Raw genomic sequence first — 24,322 nt, 5'->3', positions numbered from 1 at the left:
ATTCAACTCGCTCGGTGGCTTGTCATCCACCAGTTATTTATTAGTTTAAGCTTTCACTTCAGTATGGTAAACATTGTTCCATATATCCTCTCAGAATTTTGCAACATCTTATCTACTCATCCTTCAAAAGTGCAGTGAAACGGTATGAATTACGGTTGAAGCAAAGGTTGGGTAACATCTTGTTAATTTTTGTTGATTGTTTTACATATTTTCATTGTTTTCTGAACTGGTAAGTCACATGTAGCACGTTCTGGCTGTCTTTGTGTACTGCTGATACTAGTTGAATTTTTCATTTATGTTCATTATAAGTGCTGTTGTCAATTTGTTGAAAATCGTTGAGTTATTTCCTGTTTGAAAGTCATTGAAAATTTAAGTAAATCCCAAAATTTAAATTTCTTTCCATAATCACAGATAAAATTGTCCAAGGTCGTTTGATTGGGATTTAGTTGAGGTTTCCTGGTTTCTTTCTTACAATGAACTGCACAGTTTCATTGCCATTGCAATAATAAATGGGCATTTGTTTGGTCCTTCAAAGTTGGCCTTTCACAGCTTCTTCAATAACACATGCACTCATCATCAAAGCAAGCCCACTGCAATTTTCAATAAAAACAGCTCACCCTTCATCAAAGGAAGTCCATGCCAAACTTGAATAAAAGCAATGGAATCGGATAGATTGTTGCATTTTCTAAAGTGATTGGAGCACATTTATTGTGCCATGATAGTGTTCTTTTTGCAGGAAAAAGGTAATTTTTTGCTTACAATGGCTACCAACGGCAGCGTAAAATGCAAATTTAATTAACAATACTTCCATATGAATAGGCTCATCCCCTTGGTAGCCACAGCAAGATGATGATAGTTTTCCCATGCAGACCAAAATCTAGGCCAATTTAAGCACATGTAACATGTAAACAACAAATATACATCCTCGTGTTATTGGTGACAAAAAATGTCATAGTGAATTATTATTTACTGACACGTGTTTGTTGACAATTGAATCTAGATCAAATGAGATCTACCATTTTTTATGTGTTGTTTTTTCGAACAGGATGTGACTGATACATGAATTTTTTAACACGTGGGCTATAATTAAATTAAAATTAAATTCATGGATACATGTACAGTACTTAATGCATTATGGATAATACTACACATGTGAGTTGTCAATGTTTAAGTGCATATCAGACTAGTTTTAAAGCTTTGTCTTTATTTAATCATAGTTTCCCATAGTGTTTAGGAAAAAAATGCTTGTTTTGGCAGCACATCATATGAGTTAATGGTAACATTGTTACAGTGGGGATGGGGTGTTGCAAAGTTATCTTCCCCAGTTTGTTTTTCGACTTCAGATTAAGGAATTTAATTTTTTTGAACAGCAGAAAAAGTAATTATTGTTTGCATCAGAAAACATGCCAACAATATGGTAGTATTATTTTACATTTATCATTTTTTCATAAAACAAAACTTGTGTATAAAATGTTAGAATAGGTCTTGGAAATCCATGTTTGTGGTCTTTGAAAGTTTGGGAAAAATTTGTCATTCAGAATTTTGTATGAATCTTATGTTTAATGAAGATGGTGCACCTTTGACATTTAATATTAATGATCATACTGAAGTGGGTTTTCACAAAAGACTTTTTGCTGTCTAGTTTGTGAGAAATGAAAATAGTTCAGATCTAGAAGCTAGAATGCTCACCATGGCTTGATAATCATCTGTCTTCTCTTCCAGAATGGATGGTTGTAGTAACATGGAATTTTTACACTATGACCTCTAACATGTCTAGTTCTTAAAAATGTTGCCAATCTGATATCTGCCATGTTGGCCATCTTTAAAATCTTTTTATCACATCACCAACTTAACAGCTGTTTGAATTTTCAAAGGGTTTCACTGGTATATAGTTGGTACTAAGTGAAAATGGTACTAATCTGTCTTCTATGATCACCACCATACTCTAAATTTCTTTTAGGCCGAAGTTACTACAGGCACTGATTGGTCTGTTTGAGTTGCCAGAAGATGACAGTATCCCTGATGATGAACACTTCATAGAGGTGGATGAGACACCAGGTAGGTCACTTTGCATGTGATGAATAATATTTTAGTCTTAGGCGGTTTTTTTTTTCATATCCTAAAATATATTACACAACAGTTCCTTACAGTTAAAATAAATATCTGTAGTGGAGTAAATCTGATAAGTATAACAGTCATCGAGTTCAACATGAACATATATACTGTAGCAGATCTGTTAAGACTAAGGGCATCTTTAAGGCCCCATTTGAAGCCTATTGATTTTGGAATCAAACATTTGAGGGTTAAGGTCACTTTGGCTGAAAGAAGAAACGTATATTGTGAATAATAACACTAGTTCTAGGCTATGTACATTGACCAAATTTTGTGACAGCTTGCAAGGTATGAAAAAGGCCCATTAATTTGGGGTCCAGAGATCGAAGTGCAAGATCATTTGCCAAAAATAAGAAACATCAGGGTTCCCCTGGTCATAAAAAATCATTAGGGGTGAGGAACTGTCATGGGGAGTAATGAAAGAGTCATGGAAATATCTAACAATTGAGAAGTCCCTGTTTTGTCAGTCGGTAGTAAGTTGGGGATCAGCTGGCAGTAAAAGGAGATAATCGTGATGAAAAGTGCAGAATATGTAGTTATCTTGCCTATCTTATTGATCAGTGTTATTATTTCCTGTTTACAAATCCAACTTCCCCACAATATCAGGCTGGAAAATCTAATATTTACCTATATTCTTATTAAACATAAAGAGCTGTCTGTACCTCTCACAGTATAATATACTATTGGTTACTCAGTCATGTCGGTATTAGCAGGGTGAAAGAGCAGACCACTCTGACAAAATAGCCATATCTTTACAACCATCTGATTGTAAAATACCATACACCGTTTTTAAACCAGGCATTAAAAATTCCGTATATAGTAAATGGCAGGCATTATAGAATGGTGTAGTCACTAACAAGCTACATGTGGTCAAACCCTCCTTAGGTGAGAGGCCTTCTTATAGATCCATCTGTAAGGATGAGATAGTCATTGCATAAATCAGATAGTCATATAGCCAACTCCTACATATTAAAGGGTGAAGATCCACTCAAATGTGTTTTATGCAATGAACCCTTTAACAGGAAGCACTTTCTGATAGATTGTTTCCATCTTCAGCCTACACACAATTGTTACTACACTGTTCAGATACAGTAAACGTGACTTGTATTTCTTGAAGGAAGTTGACATTTATTTAATGTAGCTTGAATGTGACCAATATCCTTCAAGTATTTGTAACCAACACAAATACTGTCAGTCACTCTGATTGACTGAATTATCTTTTAGTATCTAATTACCCTTTATACACACCATTAACATCCCCCGTTGATCAGGAACCGTCATATGTCATCCTCACCATCTCATCTTTTTATTTCGTCCTTTCATAACTTGTTGATAATGAAGAACTTTTTTGTGGCCTTAAAACATTGGTGCACTGTAATACCACTTGGTCTTTTCATCATAAACATTATAGAAATAGTCATAGAAAATCAGAATTTAATTCGGGGGGGAAAGTATAAGATTTTTGAAGGAACTCTGAAAAATTATTTCTGCAGACACATTTCAGTTATTGACCAAAATACCTTCACCCAAGTTTGTGGATAACTCTTGCATTGCATAAGAAAACAATTGATCAATTTTTTTGGGTCCAAAAGTCACTGTCACTGAAAGTAGTTTTGTTTTGCACAATAACAATAGTATTAGACCCTGTGCCTTGTACAGTGCAAGTGTAGGGCTTGTTTTTAAGGTATGGAAGTGGTACATTAATATTGGGGGCCAACAGAACAAAGTTTATATTAACTGCGGCTCATTGAAAAATGGGTTCTGCTGAATAACATTTATACTTGAGCCGGTTCCATGACCAAATTTTGTGAATGGTTTTAATGTTGTATAGTAACCTATAGATTATGGCATTATAAAATCAAAAGTCAAGATCATGATAATATTAATGATACAAAAATAATGGTTTCTGCACATAAAGTTTAGCTCAGCACTGCATACATTTGTCCAAAGGCCAAGATCATAGATATTTATTGGTCAGTAATCTGCCATTCATACTCAGCTATGTCTACAAAGATGACCATTAAACAAGGAGCAGTCATATAATGTGCCAGTCATGTTGGTATTGTTTTTTCTTTGATGATGCCATTGGCATAAGAATTAATGAAACTGTAATGTGTTTCTTGCCAGGGCTCACAAAACATTGAAATGATTTAATTTCATCAAATTGTTGTGAAATGAGTACTTGTATAAAAACCCCGGTATCTGCCTTCCAGGTTATTTAATTTCATCAAATTGTTGTGAAATGAGTACTTGTATAAAAACCTCGGTATCTGCCTTCCAGGTTATTTAATTTCATCAGATTGTTGTGAAATGAGTACTTGTATAAAAACCCCGGTATCTGCCTTCCAGGTTACCAGACAGCTTATTCTCAGCTGGCATTTGCTGGCAAGAAGGAGCATGACCCAGTTGGAGACAGTGTTCCCCAGCTTAAGATGAGACTGGTTAAGCACCTAGAGAAACTGGCCTCACAACACCCTGGCAAGGTTTGTAGTACACGTAGTTAAAGGTCACAAGCCTTCATTGATGTATAATGCTAGTACCTCTTGTATACACCTAGAGAAACTGGCCTCGCAACACCCTGGCAAGGTTTGTAGTACACGTAGTTAAAGGTCACAAGCCTTCATTGATGTATAATGGTAGTACCTCTTGTATACACCTAGAGAAACTGGCCTCGCAACACCCTGGCAAGGTTTGTAGTTCATGTAGTTAAAAGTCACACGCCTTCATTGATGTATAATGGTAGTACCTCTTGTATACACCTAGAGAAACTAGCCTCACAACACCCTGGCAAGGTTTGTAGTTCATGTAGTTAAAAGTCACAAGCCTTCATTGATGTATAATGGTAGTACCTCTTGTATACACCTAGAGAAACTGGCCTCACAACACCCTGGCAAGGTTTCTAGAACATGTAGTTAAAGGTCACAAGCCTTCATTGATGTATAATGCTAGTACCTCTTGTATACACCTAGAGAAACTGGCCTCACAACACCCTGGCAAGGTTTGTAGTACACATAGTTAAAGGTCACAAGCCTTCATTGATGTATAATGATAGTACCTCTTGTATACACCTAGAGAAACTGGCCTCACAACACCCTGGCAAGGTTTGTAGTACATGTAGTTAAAAGTCACAAGCCTTCATTGATGTATAATGGTAGTACCTCTTGTATACACCTAGAGAAACTGGCCTCGCAACACCCTGGCAAGGTTTGTAGTTCATGTAGTTAAAAGTCACAAGCCTTCATTGATGTATAATGGTAGTACCTCTTGTATACACCTAGAGAAACTGGCCTCACAACACCCTGGCAAGATTTCTAGAACATGTAGTTAAAGGTCACAAGCCTTCATTGATGTATAATGATAGTACCTCTTGTATACACCTAGAGAAACTGGCCTCACAACACCCTGGCAAGATTTCTAGAACATGTAGTTAAAGGTCACAAGCTTTCATTGATGTATAATGCTAGTACCTCTTGTATACACCTAGAGAAACTGGCCTCACAACACCCTGGCAAGATTTCTAGAACATGTAGTTAAAGGTCACAAGCCTTCATTGATGTATAATGGTAGTACCTCTTGTATACACCTAGAGAAACTGGCCTCACAACACCCTGGCAAGATTTCTAGAACATGTAGTTAAAGGTCACAAGCTTTCATTGATGTATAATGATAGTACCTCTTGTATACACCTAGAGAAACTGGCCTCACAACACCCTGGCAAGATTTCTAGAACATGTAGTTAAAGGTCACAAGCCTTCATTGATGTATAATGATAGTACCTCTTGTATACACCTAGAGAAACTGGCCTCACAACACCCTGGCAAGATATCTAGAACATGTAGTTAAAGGTCACAAGCTTTCATTGATGTATAATGATAGTACCTCTTGTATACACCTAGAGAAACTGGCCTCACAACACCCTGGCAAGATTTCTAGAACATGTAGTTAAAGGTCACAAGCCTTCATTGATGTATAATGGTAGTACCTCTTGTATACACCTAGAGAAACTGGCCTCACAACACCCTGGCAAGATTTCTAGAACATGTAGTTAAAGGTCACAAGCCTTCATTGATGTATAATGGTAGTACCTCTTGTATACACCTAGAGAAACTGGCCTCACAACACCCTGGCAAGATTTCTAGAACATGTAGTTAAAGGTCACAAGCTTTCATTGTTGTATAATAATAGTACCTCTTGTATACACCTAGAGAAACTGGCCTCACAACACCCTGGCAAGGTTTGTAGTACACGTAGTTAAAGGTCACAAGCCTTCATTGATGTATAATGGTAGTACCTCTTGTATACACCTAGAGAAACTGGCCTCACAACACCCTGGCAAGGTTTGTAGTACATGTAGTTAAAAGTAGTACCTTGAATACATAGTACCCCTTGTATATGGACAGTTTTTGGATTTCCTTCTATATTTTCAGCTTTCATTGCCTCCCAATACAGCAACTCTTGTATGATTAAAAGATTTCAGTCTCCTTTATATAGACCAACTCGTCGGTTTGTTAACACTCCTCCTCAACTACTTGGATGATTGCCAATGAACTTTCCACACACATTCATCCCAAGGCCTTGTTGGTCCTAAATGAAATTGGTTTGCTTGGACAGTCGATATGGCTACAACAGTGGTCATCTTAAACATCTTATTGCCCCTCCAACTAAATGGAAAGTATTATTGACATGGGCTTTAACCAGAAGACTTCTTTTGGTGATTATTTGATACTATATGAAAATTATACTGACCTGTGGTCAAATATGGCCACCATGGCTGTCATCTTAGAAATCTCACTATCTCTACTGCCCCGCTTCTTTGATATTTAGTCCAGTATGGCCTCCATGGCTGTCATCTTTGAAATCTCACTATCCCCACTGCCCCATTTCTTTGGTAAATGAAAATGACACTGATCTTACATCCATTGTAGAAACCAATACTGTCATCTTGAAAATCTTGCTATCAGTAAACCTCTTCCATGGGTCAGTGATTTTCCCATAACAGTTAAAGTACTTAAGAATTTTCTGACCTAAAATTTTAAATCTCAGAGGTGGTTGCTTAAAATAAGTTTTATATAATTTTTGATAAATAACATAGAATCATGTTCTTGGGTTATACTGCAGATTTGCAGAAAGAATGTGTAATTTTGAAAATAAAGTGTTACAGATGAAAATTGTGAAAACTAAAAGATTAAAACAAAAACTAAAGGAACAGTGCATTCATTAATTGGGTAATGGAATCTATCTGTAATTATCAATACCTTCCTTTAATCAGGTAATGGAATCTGTCTGTAATTATCAATACCTTCCTTTAATCAGGTAATGGAATCTATCTGTAATTATCAATACCTTCCTTTAATCAGGTAATGGAATCTATCTGTAATTATCAATACCTTCCTTTAATGTGCATGTAATAAATTTCATCAGTATCCAGCAGCCATAATAATCTGGTGGGAAAATATCGGGCAAGAGCAATGAAAAATGTCAGAAACCCTAGTGTAGACCCAGGTTCTAGTTTAAAGGTCAAGGTTGCCAGTGATGTGGTTTTATTTTTACACATTTCCATGGCTTCATTTTATTTTTCCATTTTTGTCACAGTTCTTACTTTTGATCAATTAAAATTTGTTATGATCTTTTTTTTGCAGTTGCTGCCCTTGATTAATGCTGGCATGCAACAGGAAGCTCAGACATACCTGCAGGGATATATGCAATCGGCCGGAGTCAACTTGGCCTAACAAACACAATCAAAACACAGAACTCTTGCCCCGAATCACAAAACTTCAGATAGTGCTTGCCTTGAGCAGGATTATCCCAGATGAATAAAAATGGGAAATACATTATCTTCATATTGCCAACATTTCAGATTTGGACTACATGTGTACCAAAAGATGACAGTTAATAGTATCATCTAATCTGTTATAGCCTTGCGCTTGCAAATGATTGGCAGTGTCAGAATAAATACTACAGTAAGTTGAATATAGCTTCTTGAAAGGAATATTTACAAGTTCAGTTTCCAAGTGCAAAGATTTGACTTATTTTTAAGGTATGAACGTTAACGAAATGCAGTTTATTTCCTATATTTCTGCTAAAACTCGTTATGTGCAGATTATTCTTTTCGATTAGGAATTTTTACATGTAACACTTGAGACCTTGTTTATAATGAATTGTATCTTGTTTATCGTAATAATGTGCTTTTTACTATAGCTGTTCTTGTCCTGTCTGCAAAGTGTAGGCTAGAATTTGGCTCAGTGTCTCAGACATTCTTGCCTGTACAGTCATGGAATATTCAATGTGGAGGGTACTTCTCCTGTCATGAAAATTGGGGATGTATTCATTGGGGAGGGTACTGCTACTCAGAGTCATGAAAATTGAGGGATATATTCATTGGGGAGGGTACTACTCATTACAGGCAGATGGTCACAGTTGCCTTCTTTTCACACATCACCATCTTTGCCTGAGTATTTGAAATATGCAGGTGAGACATAGCATTCTGTAAAATGCTTGCTTTATTTCTGGTCCAGAAATCATATTTCCATGCCAGGTTATGAGCCCAGTTATCACTGGTTTCAGAGGATTGTTTTTTCGGTTATTGTCCTATATTTTGTGTGACATTACCTTGGTAAACATTCATATGATATTCCTTTATATGTGTGTACTGTGGTATTGAAATGTCATTTAAAAGATATTTTGAAAGGATTGATCAAAGAAAAAGAAGAAAACAAATGAAACATGTACAGCTTTTGTAATTGTACAATATTCTAGTTGTAATGCATTAGATTTGCTGATATTTGACATTTATTATGTCATTGTATAAACTGAATAAAATTTATATGAAACTGCATTTAAATTTGTTTGACAGTTCATAAAGAAAAAAGGTTTATTCAGTTAAAACCTGCAAGTTCATCACGAGTGCAAGATTTTTTTTTAAATTTGAAGTTTACCAAATGTTGTAACTTTTGTCAAGTTCAATATTTTTGACACACTATATTTATAAATGTTGTCAAGGTCATAGATTTGAATTTTTTTTATTTTCATATGTGCTGCCTTGTTGAAAATTATTTACATCACTTCCTAATTTACTTCCAGTAAGTGGAATAATTATCATTCATTTATAAGTGATTAGTTGTCTAGATGTATTGCATCCTTGATGCAGATTTTGATGTTCATTGAAATGATCATTAAAAAAATTTCACAACAATTTATACTCATCTTTTGCTGTATCAGTTTACAGTGATGTTGTCACGAGTTATTGATGCTGATGTCATTCACAGACTCCAGCCCAACAGTAATGCATGCTTGTATGGATTTATCATTCCCAAGTGAAGAAGTTGAAGCTTCTTAACCTTCGTGGGTTTCATGTACATGTCTGGTGATTTTGAATGTTTTAGGGATTTTTAATGTAGCAGTTTAGTCATTGCTATGACGTCTGCAGTGGTAGTTTAGAGTGATGGTTGCCATGTATGGGTGATTCTAACACAGCTCCACTCATAATTCAATGAATTTAGTGTAAAAACTGGTGTTAATATGCTAATACCTATTGCCATAATTAACACTGTTGATTTATGACTATATTAAGTTAGTGTAAGTGAAATTTAATGTGCACACTCTCATTTATTCAAGTGAATTTGGAAATTTTTTTAAAAACAGGATTTTAGGTTATCTAAGATGGCTACTGAAGTGAATTAATTTGAAATTGAACTACATCTACCGTATCTGAACTTCATATGATACCAGCTCAAACACATTATGCAAGTTTCTTTTTCAAAAGTCTATGGATACATGTTAGTCATATATAATGATTTCATAGTATACTTTCTATGACTGTTATGAACAAGCTGAAAATATCAGAATAATGGAAAGATTTAAATACCAGCATTGTAAGTTCCTTACTCAACACACTCAGCTCAACCTTTTCTGCATCATTCTCTGGCTTTAGTATGTCTGATATACCTGAACATCAGAGCCACACAGATAATCCCATGCAGAAAGTCACATTCAGAGTGAAGATGAAAACAATGGTACAGATGATGATTTGGAGTTATCTAATACGGCTGACATTTATCCAGAATTTCTGAGGGTCAAACATAATAAATACAGTGTCACTGTGCATACAGATCCACACAAGTTTGAGTTTGTAAAACATATATTGGATTCAGAACCTTGCATGACTTCATGCAGTTCAAGTGTTCAGAATAGTACTATCTACAGAACACAGAGAAAAACACTGTGACAGCTACATTGTATAAAACAACATGGGTCCTACACATAAAGGGGCTGAACAGTTTCACATGGTTAGATCATATTATCTGTAAATGTAGACAGGATGAGAATACCCATGCTAAAGGCAGTTTAATAAATGCTAACATCTACACCAGTAACTAGATGTAGTACCAAACATGAAACCACTTCTAAAGACTTTGACCTAGATGAGTCAGGCAATAAAATCAACACTTCTCCAGTGTCAGGCAATTACACGCTCCCTCAATAAAGACCATTACAGTGATGGCTTAAACCATAACGGTTTCTCCATGTGTGTACATCAAAAAACAATCAGGAACTTGGAGGCCCAAATTGAAGAATTAAAGTTACATGCTATTAAGTCAGCACAGGGAAGGATTAATGAGAAAGTAACCTCATGTGAAACAGCAATTCTGACAGACAGCCAAATAGCAACACTGTCAGATGCTCAGACACAGACAATCCCAATACCAGCCAAAAGAAAATGTAAAATGACCATGCAAGTAACAACTTATACACAAAGTAATCCTGCATTGCAAACAACAGTATCCCCTCTCTCAGTCACATCACACCTTCAACGGCATTAAGTGTACACCCATGGTCCTCAGCTAAGACAAGTCTGTTGCCTGCATCAACAACTGCATTTTCCATTGCTCAGTCAAATGTGTCAGCATCAGCTCAATTGACTCACACAACTGAGACACCAATTTCAGTACCCATTCCTCCAAGAGATGTGTTGGAAATACAAAATACAGAGTCTAACACATGAAATCACAAGCCAGAAAAGATAGGACTCTAAGAGGTGCAAAAATCAACAGCATCATGGACAGAATGAATACTGACCTCACCAAATACAACCAAATTATTATTTTATTAGGTGGAAATGATGCCAGCAATGGAAGGTCACTAAAATCATAATAAATTTTGGTATCAGAACAACCTCCTTGTGTGGAAACCAGGGTGAAAGAAATCAATAATCTGATAAATGACCTATGTGAAGACTTCAACCTACAGTACATTCCAAAATAGGCATCTTTCTTCAGAACCAGGATGTCAACCTAAGCCTCTACCACAGAGACAACATTCATTTAAGTAGAAAAGGAACCTCTCAACTACTGAGAAATATTAACATGTATGCACTATAATGAAGAGTATTGTCTCTACTATGGAGAAACTGGACATGTGACACAGGTATGCCATCATGGCAAACAGATTGAGTGTTTCAGATGTCATACATCTGAACAAAAATAAAGACATTGTCAATCAATATATTATACTAGGAAGCTGGCAAAGAGGAGAATGCCAATGCTTCATTTAAATTTAAATGTACCTATTGAGACTCTTGTCATTATTCAGTAGACACTATGGTAAATGTAAAAGTTAACGGATTTTCAGGGTCTGTATGTGACTTTGAAGATGCTTATATATGTGAACATTTAAACACGGAAATCGGCTGTCAGAATGATAAAATTTAATGGAGACAATCTCGGTGAGTACCCCATTGCATGATGACGTATAATTGAAATGAAACTAAATACAAAAGGTTTTAACATAGGTCACTTAAATGTACAAAGTATAGTTGGAAAAATAGACCAGATTAAGTTAATGTTGTCTTCCAAGGAAAAAAATATGTGTTTTAGGACTCACTGAAACCAAATTTAAAGCAAACCACAATGATAATCTATTTTACTGTCAAGGCTACAATAAACCATTATGCGGGGACAGAGAGACAGCAGGGGAAGTCTTGTAGGTACCTGGTCATTCCGTGCCCAAGTCGTTTCATACCCAAATGAGTCATTTCATTCCCAAAGCAATGGTCGTTTTGTACCCAATGCTATAGTCGTTTCATACCTAAAGTACAAATGTAACCACTAATATCAGAAAAAGATATTTGTCTTTGCCCGTCTTAAGGAATAGTCCACGAAGATTCTCCTGTTATACAGTTGGGTTGACTGTGGAACCAACCTGGATTACAAACACCACATTCCTGGTTGAAACATGGTCTTTGTTCGGAAGATCTGTTCAAACCAACAACGATGTAGAGCGTTGGCATCATAGGATCAACACAAAAGCCGGCAAAGCCAATCTTTCTTTCTATGTGCTAGTTAGCCTCTTATACAAAGAAGCCACTTCAGTTGTTACACAGATTCAACTGGTATCAGAAAAAAGCTGAGAAGATATCAGAAAAGAACATTAAAAAAATGCAGGCGAGAATATTCTCGGGGTGTGAAGACTACCAGAACGGCGTTATCTACTCAAAATATTCCTGAAACATTGCAGCAGCATATACAGCCTGACAACTGACTGACAAGGCAAATTAATTGCATTATTATACAGCAGAAATGCATATAGTAATTATGTTTTCTTCATGTATGTAATAAAACTCTGGAATGTACAATTCGGAATAATGTTATTCTTTTGTTCTTTGAGCTAATCTTTCATCTTACTGAGACGTCTCCTTCAGTCATTCATTGGATTGTACTTTTTACTGTTCTATCCTGGAAAAAAATATATGCCGTATTACATGGGGTGCTGTATTATAAACATTTCAGTACTGGCAGAATCAAAGCATGCATACATATCTTCGATTATTTAAATAATTAAATCAGTTTTCAAACAGAAATATATGTAAAATGCGGTGCCAATTTAAATCATCCTCTCTCTCTCAATCTCTCTGATTATTTATGTGCATTATACGAGGATAACAAAATAAAACAGATTATGCCAAACAATGAAAACAAATTTTCACTTGCCATGAATATTTATATTTAGTTGAGAACAGAGAATTTCAATTATGCTACTAACTTGTTAGTTTCTTGTGATCGGTGAAAGCGTCCAAAACTTTGCACAAGTATGCTAATGTGGCCGGCATTCTACCAAAAAATGGCTTGGCAGCCCGTATAGTATACCATGTTCAACACCTTTAAAAGCAGGAAACAAAAATTGAGAAGAGAAACTTAATCAAGCAATACTGTTTATCTGCATTCAGCCCCATTATTAAAAAATCGCAGAATTTCTAGTTGCTTTGAGAGGATAAACATTTATAATTTTTTCAGTCACGTTAGTCATTACTAAATAATACCAAGAAATATGACAATGTTTGTTAATTTGAATGATAGAAAAAAGAATGGACTTGTTCCGTTATTTAAACCTGGCCAACATTTTCATTTTCTTTTTACTGGTAATGTGAATTTTTGTTCCTTTTAGTACACAGACGCTATTATACAGTGAAAACAACACAATTACTGTAATTATTTGTGTTTGGTTAATTTTTTTGCCCGGATATGCTTTGCTCATGCAATTTTTAAGTTAGGAAAAGGATTAGGACTAGAGAGGGAGCGGTAAACATGATAATACTGTATATTTGAACTTGTAAATTAATGGGTTGCTAAACGACCACCACCTTGGGTACGAAACGACTAGCACCTTGGGTATGAAACAACCAGCACCTTGGGTACAAAATGACCAATTCCCACTGGGTACAAAATGGCATGGGTATGGAATAACCATGAGCCGGTCTTGTATACATTAGGGAAGATGTAATGCAGAAAGGCGACATGACTTGGAGTGACATGAAATTGAGAGTATTGGGTGGAAATTTCTCAAAATAATGCAAAATCATTCCTAGTTGGTTTCATTTATACGCCATCATCCTCCAAAGCAATTTGGAATGATAGCTCTTTAAAACAAATGGAAAATGTTCTTGCACTGGAGAAACATATACTCACTGATATAAATAAGGACCTTCTCAATACTCAAGTAAGGAACAACTGGATGGAATTTATTGAATCAGTAGGCCGAGTCCAGCTGGTAAATGAGCCCACAAGGGTAACAGGTATCAAGCACTCTTATTGATCACATTTATACCAGCCTACCAGACAATGTGGCTTGTGTTCATGTACCGGATGCTGGTTTTAGTGACCACTATCCGACTCTTTTTTACAAGAGAAAAATGCAAGAGAAATAAGAAAAATACACACAAAACTATCACTTACAGATCATTAAAAACTTTAATGAAGAACAATTTCTTGGTGACTTATATAAAGTTCCATGGAATATAATCCAAAATGTGGATGACATAGATGAAGCTCTGATGGTGTGGACTGATTTGTGGATGTAGTCTCTAAGCATGCACGACTGAAAGTACATCGACTAAATACAACAACTAAATAATGAAATCCAGCCTAATTGGCTTACTACTGAAATCCTAGATGCTATGAAAACATGAGGCCAATTCAAGGCTATGGGAAATCATGCACAATATAAAGTATGAAGAAATAAAATAACAAGTATGATTAAAAAAGCTAAAAAAAACCTTATTATCAATCATTGCTTGAAAATAAAAAGAGCAACATAAAACTTCATTTGGAAAGTCTTCAATGACCCCATTGGAGGAACACGCAAAGATCAGGCAAATAAAATGCACTCACTTCTGGTAAATGGCACCATAGCCACTAATGACACTGACATTACAAATGTTTCCAATGATTTTTTCGCCAACATTACCACAGAGTTAAAAGAACCAGTGATAGAAATCAATTTTAATGAACTGAAAAAGCTCTGCAGCAGCAAAATCTCTAAGGAGGTATGTTTCTCTATCCCACAAGTATAAAAAAAACTTTGTTAAAAAATGTCTCAGTGAACTTGATACCAAGAAACCTACATGACTAGATCAGATTGGTCCACGACTCATTAAATCTTCTGCCTCTGCTATTGTAGATAGCATACCATTCATAACCAATTTAAGTATTGCAACCTCATCTGTCCCCAAAATATGGAAAACTGCAAAAGTAATTCTTATTCACAAATCTGGTTCTAAGGATGCTGATAACTACCGGCTAATCTCAATACTACCAAACTTGTCAAAATTAACTGAGAAGCATCCGTGACTCATTTATGTCATATTTAACCAAGCACTTGCTGTTACACCCTAATCAATCACACTTTAGACAGAAACATTCATGTGATCTCACTAACCGACAAATGGCTTTAAGCATTTCATCAAGGTAGAATAATAGGATATTTATTTGTAGATTTCAGGAAAGCCTTTGACATGGTGGATCAAGAAAAAAATCCTTTTGAAGAAACTGAAAATTTACCAATGTGATGAAAGCACAGTGAGATGGCATACTTTATACTTAAGTGAGAGAACACAACATGTTTATATAAATAATGTTCTGTATGAACCTGGAACAATTAGATATGGAGTACCACATGTCTTGGTCCATTACTATTTATATTACTTATTAATGACCATCCACTTTTACTAAGGGACTCACTATCATCTACAGGTCTCTATGCATGGAAGAAGTATCCAGTGTAGACAGGTATCGTATTTCACTAAATATGAATGGGAACCTGTTCTTAGCAATAAAAGTAGGGGCCATCACAAGTTGTACTGCCCCATCTTGCCCTAGCTGCAAGTAGTTCAGGTCAAATAATGATAAAGCATATGTCTTGCTAATTCTGCCTGCTGTTTATAGTGCAGGCAGGAAGCAAGCTTTATGAGAAGCAAACCACTGAAGCCCTCAAGAGTGTTTCAAACGGTGTCTTTTACAGCAAGGATAGTACCTATGATACAATCACTTTGGGCCCAAAGCCAACACCTTCGGACATATTTAGTCAAAATTAGACTTCATATCAGATAGGTCTTGTTTGATATCCCATCTTCCATGATGACTATGTCAGTACCTTTTGTGATCAGTGCTGTTCCTTGTCAAAGAGCCAAGGTATGAAGTTAGCTACTGAGATACTAATGCAATCATCTGTGCAACATGTTTGTGCTCACATCATTGTGCAAACATTCCCCTTTCCCATCCACACTTCAAGTGGAGATCTGTATTGCTCAAGTAATGTTCTCCACTATTATTGTGAGGGATTGTTTAATAGGATCCCAACATGCCGATTCAGCAACTCGGTATTGGGATGGTATGCCTGTTGCTGTGGTTGCTTGAGCAGATGAGGATATATCTCCTTCCAGGGAATTTAGCCAACAATATTGATGGTGTCATTGATCCAAGAATTTTCCCACATGAGGGGAGCAAATGGGATGAGGTGACACTCCAGTTAATGCTTTCTGTATCACATCTGAAACAGGTGTGTTGGAGGGTTCACATGTGTCTAAACTGTTCCAATCTATGGAAAGAATGTTGAATGCCCAGGCCTTCAGATCTGGGACCTGTGAGGCAATGGTTGAGAGTTTTCCAGTGCCCTTGTTGCCAATAGATACACTTATGGTTCATCCCAGCAGGCACATATGTGAGTGAAAACTGAGTGTTGAAGCTACCATTCTGCTTGTAGTGGTTTTGGGGCAGTGAGTCGCTACATGTAACCAGTCTAGACAAACTTGTTCATGGATTTATCATTAAAGACACTAGCTTAGATATTCCCAAAGAAGAACACAAAGTCTGAGGACTTTGTTCACCCTTGCCTTCTGAGATAATTCACCATTGTCAGGTGGAATAAAAATGCCCTTTCTGTGTAGGTTCTCCTGCTACCAGTAGAATGATTTCCATATGGCTTTCATCTCTGAGATGTTGATCTACAATAGGCAATCTTGAGTAAGCCACAGTTCACAAGCTTCCTAAGATGGTGGAAAAATGTGCATCCCAGCCTTTTGTGTTCATGTCCATAAAAACTATTACCATAGATGTGACGTGTATTAAGTCAAGTGAGGTTCTTCCATTCCTAAGATGGGACCTTATATGTATTGTTTGTTGCAAAGAGCAAAGTTTCAGTCACTATCAAGACAACCATGCATCAGCATAGATGCGTGCACCTGATATAAGCCAAGTGAGTTCTCCCATTCCTAAGATGGGATCTCATATGCATTGTTCATTCCAAAGAGCAAAGTTTCAGTCACCGTCAAGGCAACTGTTGGTGACCCATGACAGTGATGTCCACTGTTGATCGAGTACCCAATGGTAAATAATTCTTGGGCTGAGAGGCAGTTGTTTGTAAGAATTGAAGCTATTGCGTGCCACATGTCCATAATAGGAACTGGGCGCATAAAACTGGCCGGAGTGGCATGGAACTGTCATGGTACTATACAGTATGTCTCCACCAACTGGATGTATTTCCCAAGTGACGGTCTGTGTACAGATGTGGGGACTGAACACATATTAGATCATTGTAAGCAGTCCTCATATTTGAAAGCTAGATTGGGTTTGGTATTTACCTTGAGTGAATCTATAATATATCATGGCATGGAGAAAAATGGGAGTGGAATGATTCCTTTCTCGGTGCTTTTATCCACATTGATTTTTGTGAACCTTGGCTTTTAAGGTGTAATGGACCTTTAGGACTGCTTACCCTAGTATGCACCCATATTAAGCAGATACTGTGGCACAACTAGCTATGAAGCAAACTGATGCATTGTGGGAAGACCGAGCCTTAAGGGTCCAATGCACTGGCATCATGATGGAATATGGGGTGTTGTATCGATGAAGCAGCCCAACAACTTTCTAAAAAAAATAACCATTACCTTTAGAAAAGGCCAATTGACTGCCTATGCAAGGAAAATCAAAATCACCAAAGTGTCATTTATAGTAAAGAAGTGGACACTATGACAAAACAATGTACAGAAAACCTATCTATATGTATCCCACCAGGGTGGAAACTATACAGTAATATAAAAGAGTTCTAACTACTTGCAATGCATAGACATAAATATGTACTTTAGTGACATTATAGATACTTACAAAGTGGATGCTATATTATCAATTATAAGACTGTAAGGCCAAATGATAGCATATACAGGTAAACTCAGTACAGCATCACATGTAATACAAAGTGTATACTAAGATGATTAATAGAGTTGCCTATTTGAACATTGTGGAATTATGCAGAAATGTTATACCACAAACCACTGGAATTATACAGAAATGTTATACCACAAACCACTGGAATTGTACAGAAATGTTATACCACAAACCATTGGAATTATACAGAAATGTTATACCACAAACCATTGGAATTATACAGAAATGTTATACCACAAACCATTGGAATTATACAGAAATGTTATACCACAAACCACTGGAATTGTACAGAAATGTTATACCACAAACCATTGGAATTATACAGAAATGTTATACCACAAACCATTGGAATTATACAGAAATGTTATACCACAAACCACTGGAATTATACAGAAATGTTATACCACAAACCACTGGAATTATACAGAAATGTTATACCACAAACCACTGGAATTATACAGAAATGTTATACCAGTTTTTTATATCACAAACTACTCAGACCTATTTCCTTAGCATGATGGGTAGTCTTGAGCTTCCTCTGACCTTCCCACCCCATTTATGTCCAGATGCCAAAAATTGGGTCAGAATGGTCAAAGGAGACTCAGACTATGTGAGGGGACACACTAGTGACCAGTGCAGGTACATACCAAGGATGTCCAAGTGTGTGAGGATAGCAAAGTGATGATAATGATAATGAAAAGCCAGAAACTTTGTTGTCAAAGAAAGAATGAATAGTTGGAAATGTAATGATGGAGTATACTTCCTTTTAATGAGAACACTCCTCCAACTATCTTTAAGGTCATAAACTTCCTAAATTCTTGTTTGTGGATTGTCAGACCTCTCTACAAAATGCGCTACCAGCCATTTGGATTTGGTGCCAATCCCTGTATCAAGGTGAGCAGATAACTTTTAGCGTTTAGTTGATAAGTTTTAGCCTGGGAGGGCTTGGATCTGCACGGTGGTAGTTATCATTAAGTATTATGATTAAGGTAGTTCTCATTAAGTATTATGATTAAGTAAGTATTATCTACAAGGTGGTAGTTCTCCTTAAGTATTATGATTAAGGTAGTACTCAAATATTATTATTAAAGTAGTTCTACTTAAGTATTATGATTAAGGTAGTACTCCTTAAGTGGTAGGATTAAGGTAGTACTCAAGTATTATGATTAAAGGTAGTTCTCCTTAAGTATTATGATTAAGGTAGTTCTCAAGTATTACGATTAAGGTAGTTCTCCTTAAGTATTATTATTAAGGTAATTCTCCTTAAGTGTTATGATTAAGGTAGTACTCAACTATTATGATTAGTTCTACTTAAGTATTATGATTAGGGTAGTTCTCCTTAAGGATTATGATTAAGGTAGTTCTCCTTAAGTGTTATGATTAGGGTAGTTCTCCTTAAGTATTATTATTAAGGTAGTTCTCCTTAAGTGTTATGATAAAGGTAGTACTCAACTATTATGATTAGTTCTACTGAAGTATTATGATTAGGGTAGTTCTCCTAAAGTTATTATGATTAAGGTAGTTCTCCTTAAGTGTTATTATTAAGGTAGTACTCAAGTATCATGATCAAAGGTAGTTCTCCTTAAGTATTATGATTAAGGTAGTTCTCCTTAAGTATTATGATTAAGGTAGTTCTCCTTAAGTGTTATGATTAAGGTAGTACTCAACTATTATGATTAAGGTAGTACTCAAGTATTATGATTAAGGTAGTTCTCCTTAAGTATTATGATTAAGTAAGTATAATCTGCAAGGTGGTATATCTCCTTAAGTATTATGATTAAGGTAGTACTCCTTAAGTGGTATGATTAAGGTAATACTCCTTAAGTATTATTATTAAGGTAGTTCTACTTAAGTATTATGATTAGGGTAGTTCTCCTTAAGTATTATGATTAAGGTAGTTCTCCTTAAGTATTATGATTAAAAGTAGTTCTCCTTAAGTATTATGATTAAAAGTAGTTCTCCTTAAGTATTATGATTAAGGTAGTTCTCCTTAAGTATTATGATTAAGGTAGGTCTCCTTAAGTATTATTATTAAGGAAGTTCTCCTTAAGTGTTATGATTAAGTTAGTACTCAACTATTATGATTAAGTTAGTACCCAAGTAGTATGATTACGGTAGTACTCAAGCATTATGATTAAGGTATTTCTCCTTAAGTATTATGATTAAGGTTGTAATCAAGTATTATGATTAAGGTAGTACTCCTTAAGTATCATTATTAAGGTAGTTCTCCTTGAGTATTATTATTAAGGTAGTTCTACTTAAGTATTATGATTAGGGTAGTTCTCCTTAACTATTATGATTAAGGTAGTTCTCCTTAAGTATTATGATTAAAAGTAGTTCTCCTTAATTATTAAGATTAAGGTAGATCTCCTTAAGTATTATGATTAAGGTAGTTCTCCTTAAGTATTATTATTAAGGTAGTTCTCCGTAAGTATTATGATTAAGTTAGTACTCAACTATTATGATTAAGTTAGTACCCAAGCATTATGACTACGGTAGTACTAAAGTATTGTGATTAAGGTATTTCTCCTTAACTATTATGATTAAGGTAGTACTCAAGTATTATGATTAAGGTAGTACTCAAGAATTATGATTAAGGTAGTACTCCTTAAGTATCATTATTAAGGTAGTTCTCCTTGAGTATTATTATTAAGGTAGTTCTACTTAAGTATTATGATTAGGGTAGTTCTCCTTAACTATTATGATTAAGGTAGTTCTCCTTAAGTATTATGATTAAGGTAGTTCTCCTTAAGTATTATGATTAAGGTAGTTCTCCTTAAGTATTATGATTAAGGTAGTTCTCCTTCAATATTATTATTAAGGTAGTTCTCCTTAAGTGTTATGATTAAGTTAGTACCCAAGCATTATGATTATGGTAGTACTCAAGTATTATGACTAAGGTAGTACTCCTTAAGTGTTATGATTAAGGTTGTACTCAATTATTATGATTAAGTTAGTACCCAAGCATTATGATTATGGTAGTACTCAAGAATTATGATTAAGGTAGTACTCCTTAAGTATTATGATTAAGGTAGTACTCAAGCATTATTATTAAGGTAGTTCTCCTTAAGTATTATGATTAAGGTAGTTCTCCTTAAGTATTATCATTAAGATAGTTCTCCTTATGTATTATCATTAAGGTAGTTCTCCTTAAGTATTATCATTAAGGTAGTTCTCCTTATGTATTATCATTAAGGTATTTCTCCTTACGTATTATCATTAAGGTAGTTCTCCTTATGTATTATCATTAAGGTAGTTCTCCTTATGTATTATCAATAAGGTAGTTCTCCTTAAGCATTATCATTGAGGTAGTTCTTCTTATGTATTATCATTAAGGTAGTTCTCCTTATGTATTATCATTAAGGTAGTTCTCCTTAAGCATTATCATTAAGGTAGTTCTTCTTAAGTATTATGATTAAGGTAGTTCTCCTTATGTATTATCATTAAGGTAGTTCTCAAGTATTATGACTAAGTACGTATTATTGAAGAAACATATTTTACTAGAAAAAAAATAATTTTTATGCCTGAATCACTTTTTGTATTTTAGAGATTAATTCAGAATGCCCATGATATTGGCACCCTACTTTAAACAACCCTAGATCTGAGAGACACCAGTACGAGGCCATGTTCTGTTGACCCTTTAAATTTACCAATCAAATTAGAGCTTTCACATTTATAAAGTGAAGAATGCCATTCAGAACATAACATTTCTCATTACAACTTGTCCCAGCTTTAAATGCAATGCTTATCTGATTGATCACTACAAAATAAAGACAAAAAGTACCAAAGGTCAACAAACTTGATCCTTCATCGGTGCCTATCAGATCTACTTAATGAATCCAGACACCAAATATTGTTTTACTCTCTATAATCTGGGTACAAATTACAATAGTCAATTTTCTTGATTATAATGCCTAGAAAATGTATTTATTGTCAGAATTGTGTAATTTTGCAGTAAGTAAAATGTTGTTGGAAGTGGTCCAGGCAGGTAAACTAGGTTGCATCTTGTCCTTGCTTACCAATAAAGAAAACTTGCATGAACTCCTGCAGTCACACCAAAGACTTATAAAAATGGTACTAACAGCTGCCTTGTTGGGCACTTAGCATTAAGGGGTTAGTGTTAGGACTGGTTGGCCTGGTATCAGGATAATGTGACCAGGTGGGACATCATGCTACATGTCTGTAGCATGATGCCCCAGCCCTAAACATCACTCTAAACTGCCACATTGCAGATGTAGTGATATGACTGAAAAACTGTTAACGCTACGTTAAAAATCCAAATCACACACACACACACACACACACAACTTGCACAATATTGTTTCAGTGTTCTTTTACAAATAAAGAAATATGGTTGCATTTATGTTATGTTTGTTTTATAGTTATGAGAATCTGTTCATTATGTTCGCGTACTGATGTTGGTGACATGTCTTTTGTGAAATTTGTTTATGAATGTAACCCCATTCTAATACTGATATTTTGTATAGTGTAAAGACTGCCTTTGATAACAGAATGTCCCACCAAAATATTATACATCTATTCATATCTTATATTTGAAATTGACATTAATCCACATTTTTTCCCTTGAAAAATACTTGCAGCAATCTCAACAATAAACACAAAATGTAGTGATCATAATACTAAATATGTACTGTAGCCAAATCAATGAGACTGATTTAAAAATTAAATCACAGAATACATTATTTTTACTATTATTACAGGTATGAAAACAAAATAAGGTTATTGAAGGGAAATATGCCACTGAATGAAACTGAGACTTCATAACTTGTGGAACTCCAGTCAAAATACATCTCCAAGAGTAACTTAGTCTAACCAATGTAGATCACTGACCTATTTTCAAGCTTGAATGACTTGTATTTTTAAAGGGTCGTTATACAACACATTTCATATATAGTGTTAAATTTTCTCCCCTACATTGAAATTTAAAAAAAAAGCTAGTGAAGGTATTTATGATTTGTAACATAAAAAGCTTGGTAAAAAAAGTGCAACTATTAATAACCTCCATCACACAATCTCTCTCTCTCTCTCTATATATATATATATTATATATATCCTGTTCCAAAGTACAGTAAGTACCTACTACCTACCTAACCTCCTTTATGGAGTTTGAAGTTCTTGGGTACATATGAGATTAAAAACTGGCATGATCACTGGTCATTGTGAATTTATTTTTGTATCAATTTTCATTTTTACCATGCATCATGTTTCTGCAAGTTCTACCTAAAATGATCTGTATTCATTAGTTTCATTCGTGGATAATTGAACAATCAGGTGTGAAGCTTCACCTGTCAATCCATGTTTCACACAATCTAACCATCCAAGTAAATCATGATTAAGATCAAAGGCAGTTCAACTAGCCAATCAAATCATAATAAGTAATCTTCTCAAGGGAGCTACAACTAGCCAATCAAAGTCATAAGAAGCAATCTTCTCAAAGGCAGCTACAACTAGCCAATGAAATCATAATAAGAAGCAATCTTCTCAAAGCCAGATACAACTAGCCAATCAAAATCATAATAAGAAGCAATCTTCTCAAAGGCAGCTACAACTAGCCAATCAAATCATAATAAGAAGCAATCTTCTCAAAGGCAGCTACAACTAGCCAATCAAATCATAATAAGAAGCAATCTTCTCAAAGGCAGCTACAACTAGCCAATCAAATCATAATAAGAAACAATCTCAAAGGCAGCTACAACTAGCCAATCAAAATCATAAAAAGAAGCAACTTGCTCAATGGCAGCTGTAACCAACCAAGCAGATCCTTATAAGGAGTAGCGTGTAAATTCCTCAATAGCAGATACAACCAGCCATGCAAAACATGATAAAGAACATCTTCTTTATTATCAGTCATGTTTAGATTCAGCCTAGGTAAAATCTACCTTTGAAATGCATTCTTGGCATAGATTTACCATATTGATATGTTACTATGTTAAATCTACCTTTGAAATTCTTTCTTGGCATAGATTTACCATACTGATATGTTACTTTGTAAAATTTATTTTTGAAATGCAGCCTTGGCATAGATGTACAATACTGATATGTTATAGACTAAAATTTCTTTTATCCTGTCACCATTTTGCAATATGTATATACATGTACTTATATGACCATTATAATAAATGAATTGTAATGCAAGTTCACTATCGAACTACAAATCTGGTATACTCAGGTCTTGCTATTATAAAAAAAGGCTGTCA

At 35.2% G+C, this 24,322-nt stretch overlaps 1 protein-coding gene across 3 annotated transcripts in view; it reads left to right on the top strand.

The window, feature by feature from the left end:
* Positions 1–9,304, top strand: part of LOC149808066 (exportin-2-like) — a 78,109-nt gene extending 68,805 nt beyond the window's left edge. For all 3 annotated transcript variants that reach the window (XM_089973248.1, XM_089973257.1, XM_089973251.1), the window contains 3 exons: positions 1,961–2,058; positions 4,462–4,595; positions 7,752–9,304. In XM_089973248.1, coding sequence (XP_089829374.1) covers positions 1,961–2,058; positions 4,462–4,595; positions 7,752–7,841 — 322 coding nt within the window. In that variant the 3' untranslated portion in view covers positions 7,842–9,304. The remainder of the gene's footprint in view (positions 1–1,960; positions 2,059–4,461; positions 4,596–7,751) is intronic.
* Positions 9,305–24,322: the final 15,018 nt, after the last annotated feature.

This window comes from Sinohyriopsis cumingii, chromosome 1 (genome assembly GCF_028554795.1).
Source record: "Sinohyriopsis cumingii isolate HCF-2022 chromosome 1, ASM2855479v2, whole genome shotgun sequence".
Taxonomy (NCBI): Eukaryota; Metazoa; Mollusca; class Bivalvia; order Unionida; family Unionidae; genus Sinohyriopsis; species Sinohyriopsis cumingii.
This window is presented reverse-complemented; position numbering and strand designations above follow the sequence as displayed.